Here is a 16096-nt window from a genome sequence, read left to right on the forward strand (position 1 = left end):
AAATCATTTAGGGCTCACATATTAGATAAAAGAGGTCACTGCATCATTTTCCAAACAGTGCGAAAATACACCAGGGCCTTGTTGTATGAAAAGTTATAATTCATTATAACGGTTGATCTTTACCATAAGTCCATGGCAGCCTGTGTAGTTATGAAATTTATAATTGATTACCGTATATCTTTTGAGAAAACGGGGCCCATAGGGCTGGACTGCACTTACTCGGAAAAAAGGGAAGAACGAAGTATAGGCCCCTATAATACAACAAATTGCAATAATGATCAAGGTCTATTATTTTTCTATCGTAAGAATATTTCAATTTATATATAGTTCGCTTGATAAGTAATCTACATACATGACTTTTGTACAGGTAGAAATTTCGTGTGAAAACAACTATTAGTACATGTATTTCTACACTCTCGAGAAGCCTACATTAAAGTTACTGAACATGTAAAAAAAAAAGCTGTGGACAATATCTTTGGGCCCTTCCTGATACGGTGGCTGCGCTCCACTTTGCTCTACTACTAGCATAGCAACACACCTGTTCGCGAACATACTGGAGTAGAAGGCTCTGTTCGAGAAGAGGGTTATAGCGCCCTCAATGACACTGCATTGTACTTACGCGGCCATTCCGTAGTCAAGGCAACTGACAACGCAATGGGTGTTTGGGTACACTCGTACGTCACCCTTTCACATGTGTTTTGGTTGCTCGACCGGTGATTGCCACACAAAAACTAGACAACACAAACAGTGGACCATTGAAGTGAATGGAAGTGTGATATACGGCCGGGGGTACGTAGACACGTACGTTAATGTAGCAAGAGGACTTGGATCGACAGGTAGCACCGAGAGCTGGCACCGAAAGAGCAACGGCTTCTGCCTTTCACTTCAGACATTTAATTATACGAATCAGAGTAGAACCTAGGTACCATCAATAATTATGAGTGGAATGCAGATGTCATCGAGACAACCGTATCCCTGGCCTAAGCTGGAAAATGACGATGATTTCAAGGGACAAAGGCAGCATACCCACAGTGTAAGTCTACATCATTTGTGTCACTCACTCACTGTCACATTAACGCTAATGCAGAGTTCTAACATTAACCATGGCATTAGGGCATAATGCATTAGGGCATTATGCCATTATTAGCGTTAGCTCTAGGCCCTACCGTTACTTGTGTAGAAACTATGCCTAATGAAATATTCAGAGGACGGTAAGTTTGTAGTAACGAGGTCGTTAGAACCTACTATAAAAGACTGTCCTGGTCTGGATTTTAGGGGGCCAAATTATTTTAGTAGGTCCTAAATGTTAGGCGTTTAACTTCAGAGCTGGGGAACTTCAGCACGGGCCACAGGCACAACCCCTAACCTAATGTCAATCCTATCCCCAGTAAAAATCTCTAACAAGTTAACCCTCAACACTAACGTTACACTCCACCCAGTTCTAGCCTCTAACATAACGTTAGGCCTATTGCCCTGGCTAGATAGACACCGTTCTATAGCCACCTAAGTAAAGTTAATCATATCAGAATTCTCCTTTGATACATACGTACAATTGTAGATATCTAGACACTCTAGAGTTCTATCTTTATCACTTTTTTTTTTTTTCAATCTTAGTGGGGGTAACATGGTTGTGCTGAAGTTGGAAGCCTAATGACATAGCGTTAAGAAGATAATTTAGCCCCCTAACGTTAAAAGTAAAACCCAGGATTGCCCCATAAAATGAGAATAGATATCTTGGATCTTTATTTTTGTATGAGTAGGCCTAGACCTCCCAAACATCTCTTGTGGAGTTTTAACTGGAGGTTGGGTTAGAGGGTGACTTTAAGAAAAGGAATGAGAAGGAAGGGTCCTTCTTATCACTATATCAGCTTGCTAAGTCTTTGTTAACTGTGTGCTCTGATGCCAATCGCGATGTGCTGTCTATCTAGTGCTACTACATGTAGATATCTACTTCTCTCAATTATCTAGATGCAGTTCTGATAATAGTAATACTTGCCTCTATCCGACTAACGTTAAAATCCATCTTCCAGAGCCTCCATTTGCTTCACTATCCCTAATTCAATGTCATGTAGGGTATCTGCAGTTATGACAGATAGGCTCCCATATGATTATCTTAGATTTTACCTCATAAATCATGTTTTCCCTCTGTCTAGGTTGGTATATTTCCTGTAGACTCTAGGTGAGCTACAGTACATTGAACTCCTGTTAATATGTATAACGAAGTCCCTGAGACCGGCAGATTTCTTCTGTTATATCAAAATTTCATTACAACCGAACAAATAAACAATACAAAGACATAGAGCTGATAATTTTGCAACCTGGATTTTAATTTCGTTGTAACCGGAATTGCGTTATAACCGTGTTCATTTTAACAGGAGTGCACTGTATCTAAATTAACGTTTTACATTTTCACTTTGATTCAACTCTAAGACAGTTCTCATTGTCTAAAATTTCCTTCTCACATATAGAATTAGTAGAAAACAATAACTTTGAATAAACACACATCAAGCTCATTTTTACTTTTCTTGTGTGTAAATTTGATTACCATCAAATGCAGAACACACATGGCCAGCCCACACATATAGCCCAGACCAAAGACCCGTGGAACAGACTCAACTCAACATGCACACTGGCAAGTTCAAGGAGAGAAATCTTCCATCATGATCCACAGGTAAGTCCAATATAAGACCTGATTAGGCAACTTTATTGTTACTGTATGTTGCACTTTACTTCAGGGGTCTGTTTGATAAAGAGAGGATTAAAATTTCACACAATATTGTTAGTGACAAATATTGCAGTTGTTATGGCAGCGGGGTAAAGAGCAAACACCTACTCAGTCACTTCAAGTTGTTGTTGAACTGTAACTGCAACTCTTCCAATGTACGGTAAATAGCAAAAATCTTTACAAAACACCCTTGTCTACTCTTCACATTTATAGCCAAACAGTACATGTGTTGAAACCTCTATTTTTTTTTTAGTGCAGTTTTATGCATAGGAAAACTGATTTCTATCACTCTAAAGTCTGTTAATTGTTTGAGAACTTGAGAATGAGAAAGAGTGACTGATTTTAATCATTTTATTTTTTATTCCTCAGGCTCCCCGTGACAGCCTGGATTTCATCCAGAAAGCCTACTATGATCATCACAATGAGCTGCTGAAGTCTAAGGCAGAGACTCTGATGCAGCCAGAGACCCTAGGAGTAGATCATGGGTGAGTAGTTTGAGATGCCTCTATTGAATGATTGTCAGTCTGCTTTCAGTATCTAGGTGCTTCTCACCCCAACCCCAAATCCCTTTATTCCCATGGCTGTAAATAAACATTCCTGATTACAAAGACAAAGGTCTACCCCTGCCCCTCCCGGACTTTAAAACCAGGATGTTCTCCTACCCCAACTGGGCTGAGACAATGGAACTTAATGAACGTAAGATAATCACATCTGAATAGACTTCAAAATCCTTATGGGTAACAATTAACGCATGGTTTGTATAACAGACTTAAGCTGAAGTCAAAAGGTCATTGTTTGCTTGGGGATAGAGGCACCCTAATCCATGGTCAATGGTCATGGTCTGAGAGGGATTCACTGTAACAAACATAGTTACCATGGCTGTTGTCAAGAAGAACTTGGATGTGACCAGCAAGCATGTACACAATATTTCAGAGTGTGTGTAATAGACTGCTTTGCAGGCACGTTAGACAGAACCCCTGTTTTTTTTTTTTTTTTTTTTTTAAATGATTGTTGTGTACGAACTGAAGTTCAGTCAGTGATCTGATACAAGTTTGCTGCAAATAGCACGCACCACACTGCCCAGAGAATAACTCTGTAGAGTTGGTAAAGTTATGAATGAAATTATGACTTGGTAAAGTTTCAGTTCAGCCGTCACTGAGTGACTGCTACAGTTCGTGACGTCACATATGTGACGGGTGTGATTTTTGAATAAAGAAATAAACTAGACTAAACTATGCACACCAATACAAAGAAAATATATATTTACAGAGAATTTCACAAAATTTCATTAAAAAAGTACACATTGTCTTGATTTTGTTACTGACACATGTTATGGGTAATGCTGTTCCACTGTTTGTAGAAAGAGGTATCAGTAAGCCAAGTGCTCCTTCAATATGCTAAAAAAGTAAAAAAAAAAAGTAAAAAAAAAGTTTCCTTTATATGGTTTCTATACATGACATCACAGTGTTGTAGTCTTCTCATCCAGTGATGGTTACTCTGAAACTTAAAAAGATTACTTTTTAGAAGGTTCTCCAATTTTCCTGAAACTTCTCTGATGTGTTCTAATATTGCTGCATTCCCTCAATTCTCACATATATCTGACTTTCATTCTCCTTAAATGAAATCAGGAAATAACTATGTGACAAGCTTTCAATATTTTTTTTATTTATTTTTATTTTTTACCATAATGGACAATCTGCATGAAGTTTGATCTAGAAACATGTTTGTCCATGATTACATTTTAATCAATTTTATATCATTGTTTTTCTATCTGACAGACGCACTTTGAAAAACAGACCCACTCAGATGAAGCAGGCAACCACTGCTGCTTCACCCACCGGTCAGCTGAGAGTGGTCAGTATCCACAACCCGAAGAAGGAGAGTACACACAGTGTGAAGGGAGCTGTCGAGAGCCACCACACTCCGGCCACCAACCAGGGTTTCTCAAGAAAACATGACGGAACATTCTACTCCACATAAGCACCGTCTCTCCTCCGGCCAACTTAGATATTTTATATTAATGATTTATTTATCATGTTTTTAGGAGAGTATTGCACCATCTCAGTATGAGTGTATGTCATTTGCTGCCTAATATTCAGCCAGTCGATATGACATAGCATGGCATATATGATCCTGGCTATCATACAAGAAGGGATTCACTTTCAGAGAAACATCATAAAAGAGTTGGTAAATTTGAAAGTGCACTGACCTTGAATGATACCAGTTGAAGAATTAAAGGCATTCATTTGAATATTGTAGTAAGATGCTGCATGTGAATGCTTATGTACTGTTGTGATACTTTCAAACAAAGACCTAGTACTGCATAGAAAAAAAATCAGAATATATGAAAGTGATAAAAATAAATATTCTCATAAAATATAGACATCAACAACATCATAGCGCTGTAGACATGTCTACCACTTGGCACAAAAGTGCTGTCATTTTGAAAGCTACTAAATCGCAGGTCCTATGCGCACAAAATTTGATTGCATGAGGTCGCGAATATGTGGTTTTTTTCACTAATAGCTGTAGTTTTGTTGTTGCCGGCAAGCAATATGTGTGAAGTGAGTAGTGAATGTACATGTTCTCACTACACTGCCATCCAATCACTCAGCATCTGTCCAAAATTTGATGAGAGCAGCTCTGTTGTACATGTATAATCACATGTCACAGGTTATATAAACAATTTATCTACTTCATCACATTGTATGTGTAGTTAATCTTATGTTGGTCTTCAGTAGCCATTGTTGATTAGAATTGACACGTTGTAAATAGCGAAACCTATTTTGTGTTCCTCGTTGTATATCTCTCTTCCAACTTAACAATACAATATTTCTGACACTCATTGATATTTTCCATTGTTTCTTTTCTTGACTGTATTATTAGTGAACACAATGAAGAACAAAGACAGTGTAAATGGGGGGGGGGGGGGAGGGGTAGTATTTTGGAAAGAGGGGAAAAGATGGAGAGGGAAAATGGGAAGGCAGGATGTTGTGTGTGTGTGTGTGTGTGTTGAGGAAGAGGTGCTTATATTAGAAATTATTCATGATGATGCGTAACACTTTTCTTGTGAGGAGGGTAGGGGGAAATGGCACAGAGGTGTAATACTGTACAAACACCAAGGTGGTTATATGCGTATTATGATCGTTGCTTTTCCTCTTATAGCAATGCAGTAAAGCATTCTGTGACACCTTGAGGTCATTCTTAGGTTATCATTACATTCCTCAGTCTGTAACATACTTCAGATTACGGAAATTCCTGTAATGAAAAAAAAAAAGTTGGGCATAGAGTGGATAATAGTAATTCGCTGTTTAAGTTGTTTGTTTTGTTTAGAAATAGTCATTATTTTGTCTTATACATCACATATCTTTTGTCAATCATGTTTTGGGTGTCTGGATGAGTATTTCAGATCAATAAATGTCACATTAAAGTTAGCTTTGAACAAATACTGCCTAAAGTAAAAAAAAAAAAAAAAAAGAATGGTAGATGTGAACATTGGCTAAATATGAAAATTACAGACTTTAAAGGTACATGTACATGTATTAAATTTTCATGTAACAAGTACGGTACGTGTACATGAGTTGCAGCCACACTTGGAAATCTGATAAGGAGGTGATGTCACTGCCTCAGAAATCTCCCTCTCTCATGAACATAGACCACTAAATTAACAATTTTAAATACTCTGCATCATATTGTTGCCTTGCAATAAACTTGCAAGAATTACATTTAGGAGAAAAGGGATTTGGGTTTTTTTAATCATCAACCAAGAAACTACAGTCAAACCTGTCTTAGCGGCCACCTGCTTATAGCAGCCACTGAAAAATGCCATGGACGAAATTCCTGTATTATGGACCCTTTATATAGCGGCCACTCATTTTGTATCTTGTGGTGAAAATCTACCCGCGTATAGTGGCCACAAAAATTTAGCTGAACCGTTAAATCAGCCAGGAATACAATGTCCTTTACGTTCATTGCATGAATTCTACCAAGTCCTAGCTCAGTCACAATCATTCAGACACGATTGACAAAATTAATGAAGCTCCAAGCCACGAAAAGCTGTCTAATTATCACCAAGAGAATTGATCTAGGCTTCAGCAATGCCGCCCTCAATAGATGCTATAAAGTACAAGGCAAAGACAACTCCTAATAACATCTTAGAATTTTACTAAAATGCTGAATAATTAGCATTTAAAGGGAAGATAAACCCCAAGAACAATGTGGATTGAGTGAAAGCAGCAACATTAGTAGAACACATCAGTGAAAGTTTGAAGAAAATCGGACAATCGATGCAAAAGTTATGAATTTTTAAAGTTTTGGTGTTGGAACCGCTGGATGAGGAGACTACTAGAGGTTATGACGTATGAGTGGACTACAATATCAAGAAAATATAAAGAAAATACTACAAAAATCCATTTTTCATGAAAATTACAAATTCCATCAACTTGATATTGACATATGTTAAGGGTAGCAATTATTCCCCCTGCTTTCTGAAAGCGGTTGGTCCACTGCTCTTTCATAATTCTAGAAAAGTGAATTTTTGTTGAATATCCTTTATATTTTCTTTGTATTGTTGTCCACTCATACGTCATATCCTCTAGTAGTCTCCTCATCCAGCGGTTCCAACACCAAAACTTTAAAAATTCATAACTTTTGCATCGATTGTCCGATTTTCCTCAAACTTTCACTGATGTGTTCTACTAATGTTGCTGCTTTCACTCAATCCACATTGCTCTTTGGGTTTACCTTCCCTTTAAGTTCCTTTGAATAAGGACAATATGGTACTTGTCTGTAGACAGAAGCAGGCAAAGAAAAAAAAAAGATAAAATGAAGTGAATTGTACAATAAAAATCCCCATATTAGCTGCACATGCAAACTTATTTGCTGGTTGTTGTTTAGTAAGAATAACATGCGATATTTTCTGTTCTTATAAAATGCAGGTGTTGAAATTCAAAATGGCCACAAACCTGTCTATAGTGGCCACTTTTGTTGTTTCCCTTGGATGGCCACAATAAACAGGTTTGACTGTAGTTATGATTCTATTTTTGTGTACATACCAACAGGAGAACTGATGATGCCACCCCCTTCTATGATTTGCATATAATGTGGTTGCAACAAGAATCACTGTTCAGTTAGATAACTTTATAAACCGACATCAAATTTTGATGAATCTTTTGCCTTTGTGATTTTGTTTGATTTCACTTATCTATTACTTTCAGCCAACTTGAACATATACAGGAGTGACATTGTAGCTTACAATCAGTAACTAGAAAAAGCACTCTGAGAGTGCAGACCTCCGCCAAGCAGCTACTTTCCACTGATGATCTTGCTCTTCACAAAGAGATTTTTCTCCTATCCACCACTGGGCAAAAAGCTCTTTGGGCTCTTCCATAGAGATCAGTGATTTCCACCCATAGGTATACATGCTGAAAAATTGCCCGATTTCCCAATATAGAAGCCTTTGCTACCTCATAAACCTTCAGCTGTGCGGCGCGCATCTCACCCTAGCAGAAACTAGAGCACGCACTTTAGTGCGCGTTTGAAAATCTAAAAAATGTGCAGCTTGAACTCCCAAGTTCATTGACCCTATCTGTCAAAATATGAAAAATCCTTCATAAATTCCCATAAAATTCTCGGATCACTACCAAAATTTAATCATTTGTTACTTTAGTCATTCTCAACCTTTCCTGCAAGTTTCATCAAAATTTGTTAACTACTTTTTGAGCTTTTTTGCACACGGACAAACAAACCAACCAACAAACCAATGTTAATAAAAACATAACCTCCTCCCTTGGCGGAGGTAATAATTCATACATGTTATAGGTCTTCCAGCCTGTCATGTTCACTGCTTATATAGTGCCACTGATCATGTTGTCACAGTTTGTGTAAAATAAATTAAGTATGAGTGTGCTATTGATCCAGCTTGGCACTCCCATCAATGTTTCACTCCTGCAGGCATCATATCACTCTTATCAAACTCACTCCACGGCAGAACCATCTTCATCTCAGGGACACTGGAAAAGGAGAACCATAACTCATATCAACTTTCTGAATTTCTTTTTGCCTTTTTTGAAACATGTTCTTTTTATCCAGAATAAATACAAACATACTGTATTGATGCTTTACAATCTGCTGTACACAAGTATAGCCGTGAAAGAAAATGCACTGATACATTAGTTGAGAAACAAGTGGCCATGGCTTGAGGTTACTAACGAAGAGAAACTGATAGACCTGCTGACATAGTCATTCCTACAAATAAAAAGTAAAGTCCTAGCAATATGCATCCAGTAAAACAAATCACTTCTCTTACATTGATAACTCATGTAGAGGACTACATGAAAATGCTTGCCTCACAAAAAAACCCCCGAAAAAACATGTAAATGGTTGTGAAATACTGCACAACAGAGGAACACCTACCGTCTACTTGTCTACTCATGCATTTACAGTCAGGAAAATGCTGCTATTACTAAACGTACAAATGAAATGGTTCTGTACCAAGCACACCAAAAATTACATCCATAAGATTTTAACTACCTGTAATGCACTGCCAAGTTGAAAATATTTTCTCACATCATTATAAAGAGCAGAATCTTACATTTACATTGTATTAAAGTGTAATGGTATACAAATAATGAATGTTTGTGAGTGCAATGGACAGAATATCTCAGGAGGCGAAAAATGAAATGAATGATCCATTCAACGAGGCGCAGCCGAGTTGAATGGATCAATTTTATCTTTCACCGAATGAAATATTCTGTCCATTGCACGAATGAAAAACATTATTTGTTTTATATAACGCCTAAAATAGATCCTTGTCATTTGATGTTTCATTTATTTAGAAACAAGAGAGAATCTGCGATCGCGAGAGTGCTCACTGAGCGCTTTACGCTGGCACGCTGTCGCATACACACACTGCAAACGCAAGCGCGTTTAACACGCGCAGTGTGCCTGGTTCTCAGCGAGCATGCAATGGAGCAAATCGTATGGATCCAAAATTGCACGGATGATGACATCATAGTGAAATGGGCCGAATAATCAATGTCAAACAACCAATCAAATGACAAGGATCTCTTCTGGCGTTATATAATAAAGAATATATCTGACACAGAATATGAAGGGGACAGGTGTGAGCACTTTTGTAGGTGAACAAAACGTAAATTAAAAACCCAACACAACATGAGCTTTAAAGATTCACATAAAATTTACTGTGATAAATATGTAACATCTTTGATATAGTTGTAAATCATTTCTTGTTCAAAGATGCAACAGTTCATCAGTAACAATGCATCAAGTCCGTGGATCAAAATCTGTCTAGAAAATAACAATGCCACCTAAAAATCCATAACAACTCATTCTCAACTGAAAATGGTAACAAGAGCTTTTTACAAACATTGAATATGAACAAGATATCAAAGCAATATTTCACACCTTAACCTGATTTCTTTCTTCACCCATTAGTATCTCCATTTGCAACCTGGCGGCTTAATGTTAAGGTGGTCACTTTGCTACTGCTTGCACAAAGTCATTCATCTTTCAAACTAGAAAAGCACTTGGAGAGAGGAGACCTCCGCCAAGCAGTTAATTTTCACCCATACACGAATGCTGAAAATTCCCCAATTTCACAATGTTAAAGAAGCCTCACAGTTGTATACCCTCATTAGCCTCTTGCTGCATATCTCGAGCAGAGCATGCACTTTAGTGCACGTATGTAAACCTCAAATATGCCCAGCTTGAGCTCCCAAGTTCAATGACCCCATTTGCCAAAAGATTAAAAAAATCCTTCAAAAATTCATAAAAATTCCTGGCAAAATTGAATCATTCATTACTTATGTCATTATCAACTTAATAATATTTGATATAATTTAATATTCTTGTTTATATCTCTAAGATTTTTAATGTTTGTATAATGTTAGCATTGTCTGGGGCAAATTATTTATATAGGGCCCCATTTTTTCTCTCTTCTTTCTTTCTTTAAAACAACAACAACATTATAAAATCTTTCTGCAAGTTTCATCAAAATCTGTTCATAACTTCTTGAGTTATTTTGAAAACAGACAGACAAACAAACAAACACTGACAAAAACATAACCTCCTTGGTGGAGGTAATGATAGCACAAATATGTGTGATATCAGCCTCTGGTGGATGTCACACAACAAACCACAATTCACTGAATTCTTCACTGAAAGCATAGTGAATTGGACATTCCGGAATTTCAGTTAGGTACATTGTATGTATTCCTTCACACACATTTGAGAAATGTATCACCAACTCAATATTACAGCCTTATTAATTTTTGTTGTGTTCACAATCTCAGTATTTTATTTTGTTTTGAGATTGTTATTGATGTGTATGTGTGTGTATTTCACACTATTTAAAGAGCAACTTTGTAGAAAAATCTGATTGAGTAATGATCAATTAGAGACAGGCAAAAGGGCATGATACATGTTAGGCAACTTAACAACAACACTAGTAATATGAACCTAGTGTCGTAGCAAAATCACACATCAAGTTCATGTAATAAAAAAAAAATCTATACATGTACAAAACTCCCTGATACTGTGCTTACAAAATGCAGCTTAAGCTTTGAACAGGTGACCAATGCTGTATAAAGTTCTTGTTGGTGAAGAATGATTTGTAATCTCCACTTTTTATATTTTCTAGGTCATCAAAGATAAGTACATAAACATAATCAATTTTACACCAAAATGTTACACCATGCAAGTTCTCTTTAAGCACTAGCCTCATGCTGTGTGGCAGGTAAAACATCTCTCCAGGATTATCCTTATTACCCTTTACATAGTACAATGCCTGATTACGCCATTTTTGTTGCTAAATCAATCTGCAAAATCGTAATCAACACAATGTGGAAATGAAAACGTTAAACTGGCTTGCTACACCTCACAGTCATTGTACAGTGCACTCCCACTACAACGAACACGGTTATAACGAAATTTCGTTATAACGAAGTAAAACTTCTGGTCCCAAAATTATCGCCATTAATGTCTATGGTACAAAATGCGCTTATAACGAACACGGTTATAGCGAAATTTTTGTTATAACGAAGTCTTTTCCGAGCCCCACGGACAAAGAAAAACAAAAGAAATGTGCTCCGTTATAACGAAATGCGGATCGCCTTCGAAAATTCGTAGCGGAACAAGCATGGGTGAATGCTTCACATCACGGTGTGTTCGCTCCGTGTATCACGCACAGTTTCCGTCAATTTTATGCTCCCTTTAATGTAATATCCAAACGAAATTTAAAAGGTACAGTATACCATTCCGTTTCACATATCTGCACAGTGTAAGATGAGTATTTAACAAACAGAATATGATAATAAGCGTGGTTTCCTTGTTTTTGTTATATATTGTATTTGTTCGGTTATAACGAAATTTCGTTATAACGAAAGAAAACTGCCGGTCCCGAGCATTTCGTTATAACGGGAGTGCACTGTATTGAGAGTGAAATACAAACTATGACCCTTACCTGTGCATCATACACTGATGAACCAACATTTCAATGCACCTAACACTAAGAAAGGGGTTTGTATTTCAGGGAAAAAAACCAAAACAAAACAAAACAAACAAACAAACAAACAAGCAAACATAAAAAAAAATAGTATAATAGTATGTATAAACATATTTTGCATTGACTATGGTGTAGACTCTGAAATTCAGCCATCCAAGCATAATGAAACTTTCAGCCTTGCTACAGCATTGCAGAAAAAGCAATTTACCACACTTTTACGTCACAGGCTTTTTGCAAGTTATTATCAGAGGTTGCCTACTGTGGCTTTACAATAAAATAAATGACACTAGCCAATGACATCCATCACCGCTGTACATTGAAGGCCACATGAACAGTTACCATTACTCATATCAAATGGTTATTATCATGACTCTGGACTGTAACAATATTCTTCTGTTTACAACCCAGCTGAGCATCATTACCCAAGAGATATCAACATTTTCTCAGGGCAGGATGTGGAGATTTTTTAGATTGGTGCCAATTTTGAGACTTCTTATCTAAGGTTGTTTCTTTTTCTTTCTTTTCGACTCCTCAGATACATACTGACATCATTTACAAACATCTGCAACATTGATACAAAAAATGAGGCCATGTTCCAAATTGTAAAAATAATTTATTTGTGTGTGTTTTGATATAAGTCATGCATAAGTCTACCTTTACGTGCATTTATACTCATAAAAATGACTTCACATGTATCATACAGATCATGACTTCAAGCAAATATTCCATAATATACAAAGTATAACACAAGATAACACAATTGTCAGATAGCTCCCTGAGTTGTAATTGGCCAAGCTCATCAAGAAAACTTGTATGTGGAGGGAATATATTTGTTAAATTGGGTGATTTCAAGGCGCTTTGAGACATTCCCTGCCATTAACCGTTTTCAGCCACTTATTGACACACCAAATTTGGTTTGCACACTAAACTGTGTCACACACACTGTAATGATAAAATCTGTTGCATATAGATTTAAAAAAATGTCATAGGGAATATATTTCATGAAAGACCTGTGGGACAAGGTTTATGAAAAGTGAAAGACACTTTATCAGCCATGTGTACAATTTTACCATTTATACCGCATGATCACGTTGCATATTCTGTCAGTCTATAGTTACTGCTGTGGAACGTTACTCCTACAAACAGTTCACAATACCAAACAAGAGGTTGATACTTTATTTAATGATGGCTGATCAGGAATACGAGCTTTGCTTATCAAATTCACTATATAAATACACTATGTTAACAATTGATAACATGATTTATTGGCATTAAAAAAAAAATCATGTTAACCATGAAACATCTGGCAAAAGCCACAAACATCAACTTGGCAACTGACAGACACTAACATGAAACTATTTAGTCAAAAAAACATGTCTTTCTATGGTACACAGTTAACTTCAAGACTGCATAATACAAACTACGACTGCTTCACAAAGAAAAAAATGTTTGCTGCAGTGAAATGAGAAACACCACTGACATTTGATGGTGTGTAACATACTTCGCTTGCTTTGGTTGTGTAATAATCTCAATAGACAATATCCAAGGAACATATCTAAATTGAGGCACACATAGACTTACATACCATATTTGTGCTACATGAAAAAAGACTCAAAAACCTATCCAAGCAAACCAGGAATATTGCAATGTGTCTGCTCTTTCACCTCCTCAACCACACATCCCACTTGGTGAAATCTACAAGTCTGCTTACCATCCTGCTTCTGATGGGTCAAGAGTCTGAAACTCTCTCCTTGGATGAGACAGATAATTCAGGGTGGGATATATGTTCTCTCCTTCGGTATTACTCTTCCTCCCTCACCAGACAATTATCTACCTCTGATTCAAGGCAGACTCATAATGGACACACATTGACCAGCAGGAATCATGTTACTTCACATATCATCTGCACGCAGCTCTTTCCAGTTCTGACCTTACATGACCCAACATCTGTCTGTATGGTCAGTCTGGATGATTGCAGCCATTTTAGCACACTCAGGTCAGTCTTGTCCAATGTATTGGCCAAACATTAGTTATAAACATGACTGTCAAGACCCTGTGTTTCTGAGTCACATGACACCATTTAGTGCCTAAAGGGAATGAACCAGTATCCGATGACAGTGACAGTGCACACAGACACTGGTTTCAGTTTGTCTCATGAGTCTGGGATGATGCCGTTTTCTCTGATTGGTGGTAGAGGCACGGACTGACTGATGGTCAAGATGTCCCGGTGGTGGACTGGTTCTAACTTCCTTGGCCTCTGGATGATGGCAGGACTGGAATGACCTCCGAACCTCTGCTGGATTATTACATTCCTGATCAGAGTCTGTCAAGGAAAATAAAAAAAGTTCATTCCAAACATTAAACAAAATCTGGAAGGTGATGGGAACATTCAAATTAATTACTCAGATATAAACGTATCTCTCATCTGCCACATCTATGTCAAGATCTTCTTTCACAGAATCCGCAGGCTTAAAAATCAAAACAAAGCGGCCTACAAGTCATTTGGCATACATACAAATGACAAGAAGAGATGCTAACATCTGGACACAAACAAATGGCAGCTATTTCAGTGACATTCAAATATGCCTACTGGTGACACTTTGGTGTGGACTGCATGGTACATGTATGTTAGGGGTATGATTCAAGGAATAAAACTATGCCCAAAGAAGAGAAAGCAGTATAAAACTGAAACGTTGAAAGCAGGGAAACAATAGCAAAGATGAAGCTTTAGCAATTAATGACTTTCATTCTTCTGCAGAAATCACAAAACCCACAAAAAACCACAAAACCAACAATTTAACTATTCAAACACCCCCCCCAAAAAAAAAGAAATACAGGAGGAATTTGTATTTTGCACGCTGTAGACATTTGTCCATGCCATGAAGTGTACACAGAATGAGCATAAAATAGGAGCTAATCATCCCCTCCCATTCAATACTTATCATGCAGAAAGGGTTTAACCCTATTCTAACTGGGCTATTTGAGACCAAGTTTTTACTGAGGGGGGGTCAATTTGACCCCCCCTTCAGATCTCGGCCACAAATCGTGCAATCGCTGCGAAATTTTGCCTGAAGATAGAGCTGGATGTCAACTACAAGGTAACATGGTCATACAATAGAAAAATATTGCCTTTCTATTTCTAATAAATGAATTATGCAAATTTGTGCATGAAATCATATTTTCACCTATAACTCCATTAAAAAGACTGGAGGATTGCTAAATTTTTGTGTCAGAATTCCTCAAGACACACCAAATAATTTTCTTGAAAAAAATTAGCACAATCGAAGTTAATTTCTTTTGTTTTTTATTGTTTTGTTAATTTCTTATGTATTTTATTGTTTTTTCGACTTTTGTTTTCTATTGTTTTTTTGCCAAAATTTGTTGCAGGCACTTTTTCAGGCTTATCTACACTAGAATTGATTAATTTCAATGGTTAAAAGTTGAAATAATCTAATTTATATCAATTTAACCAAAAAACACAATTTGCATTGGATTTGCACACGATATCATGAATTTGAGCTGTTTTTTGGTTGACATGCATATGCAAAACATTACGTAACTTCAAAACGGTGTACCCGGACGTCGCAAATTTGGTCTCAAAATATGCGGGAGACTTCAATGAAAAAAGTCGTGAAACGACGCGGCAAAATCTTTGCGCGTTGCAAAATCGTGGCGCGAAACGTCGAGGGGGGGAGATGAGAATTGGGCTTTAAACTTTTTGCGAGATACCAAGAAAACACTTCTGATTTAGTACAGAGCATACCATTTTAGGAGGAATTCAAGGTTTATTTGATGAAAATCGGGTTTGGAATGACTGAAACATCCAAAAACAAAGTAAAACAAAGCAA

At 37.1% G+C, this 16096-nt stretch overlaps 2 protein-coding genes across 2 annotated transcripts in view; one reads left to right on the plus strand and one right to left on the minus strand.

Annotated features, from left to right (window-relative positions):
* The first annotated feature begins 706 nt into the window (after positions 1-706).
* Positions 707-5567, plus strand: LOC140246092 (protein CFAP276-like). The gene is made up of 4 exons (XM_072325541.1): positions 707-1033; positions 2558-2671; positions 3095-3210; positions 4504-5567. The coding sequence occupies exons 1-4, from the start codon at positions 938-940 to the stop codon at positions 4703-4705; spliced, it is 528 nt and encodes a 175-aa protein (XP_072181642.1). The 5' UTR covers positions 707-937; the 3' UTR covers positions 4706-5567.
* An 8833-nt stretch (positions 5568-14400) lies between these two features.
* LOC140245899 (transient receptor potential cation channel subfamily V member 6-like) overlaps positions 14401-16096 on the minus strand; it is a 29150-nt gene continuing 27454 nt past the window's right edge. The window contains exon 15 of the mRNA XM_072325379.1: positions 14401-14571. Coding sequence (XP_072181480.1) covers positions 14401-14571 — 171 coding nt within the window. The remainder of the gene's footprint in view (positions 14572-16096) is intronic.

The sequence above is a fragment of the Diadema setosum genome, chromosome 2 (assembly GCF_964275005.1).
Source record: "Diadema setosum chromosome 2, eeDiaSeto1, whole genome shotgun sequence".
Taxonomy (NCBI): domain Eukaryota; kingdom Metazoa; phylum Echinodermata; class Echinoidea; order Diadematoida; family Diadematidae; genus Diadema; species Diadema setosum.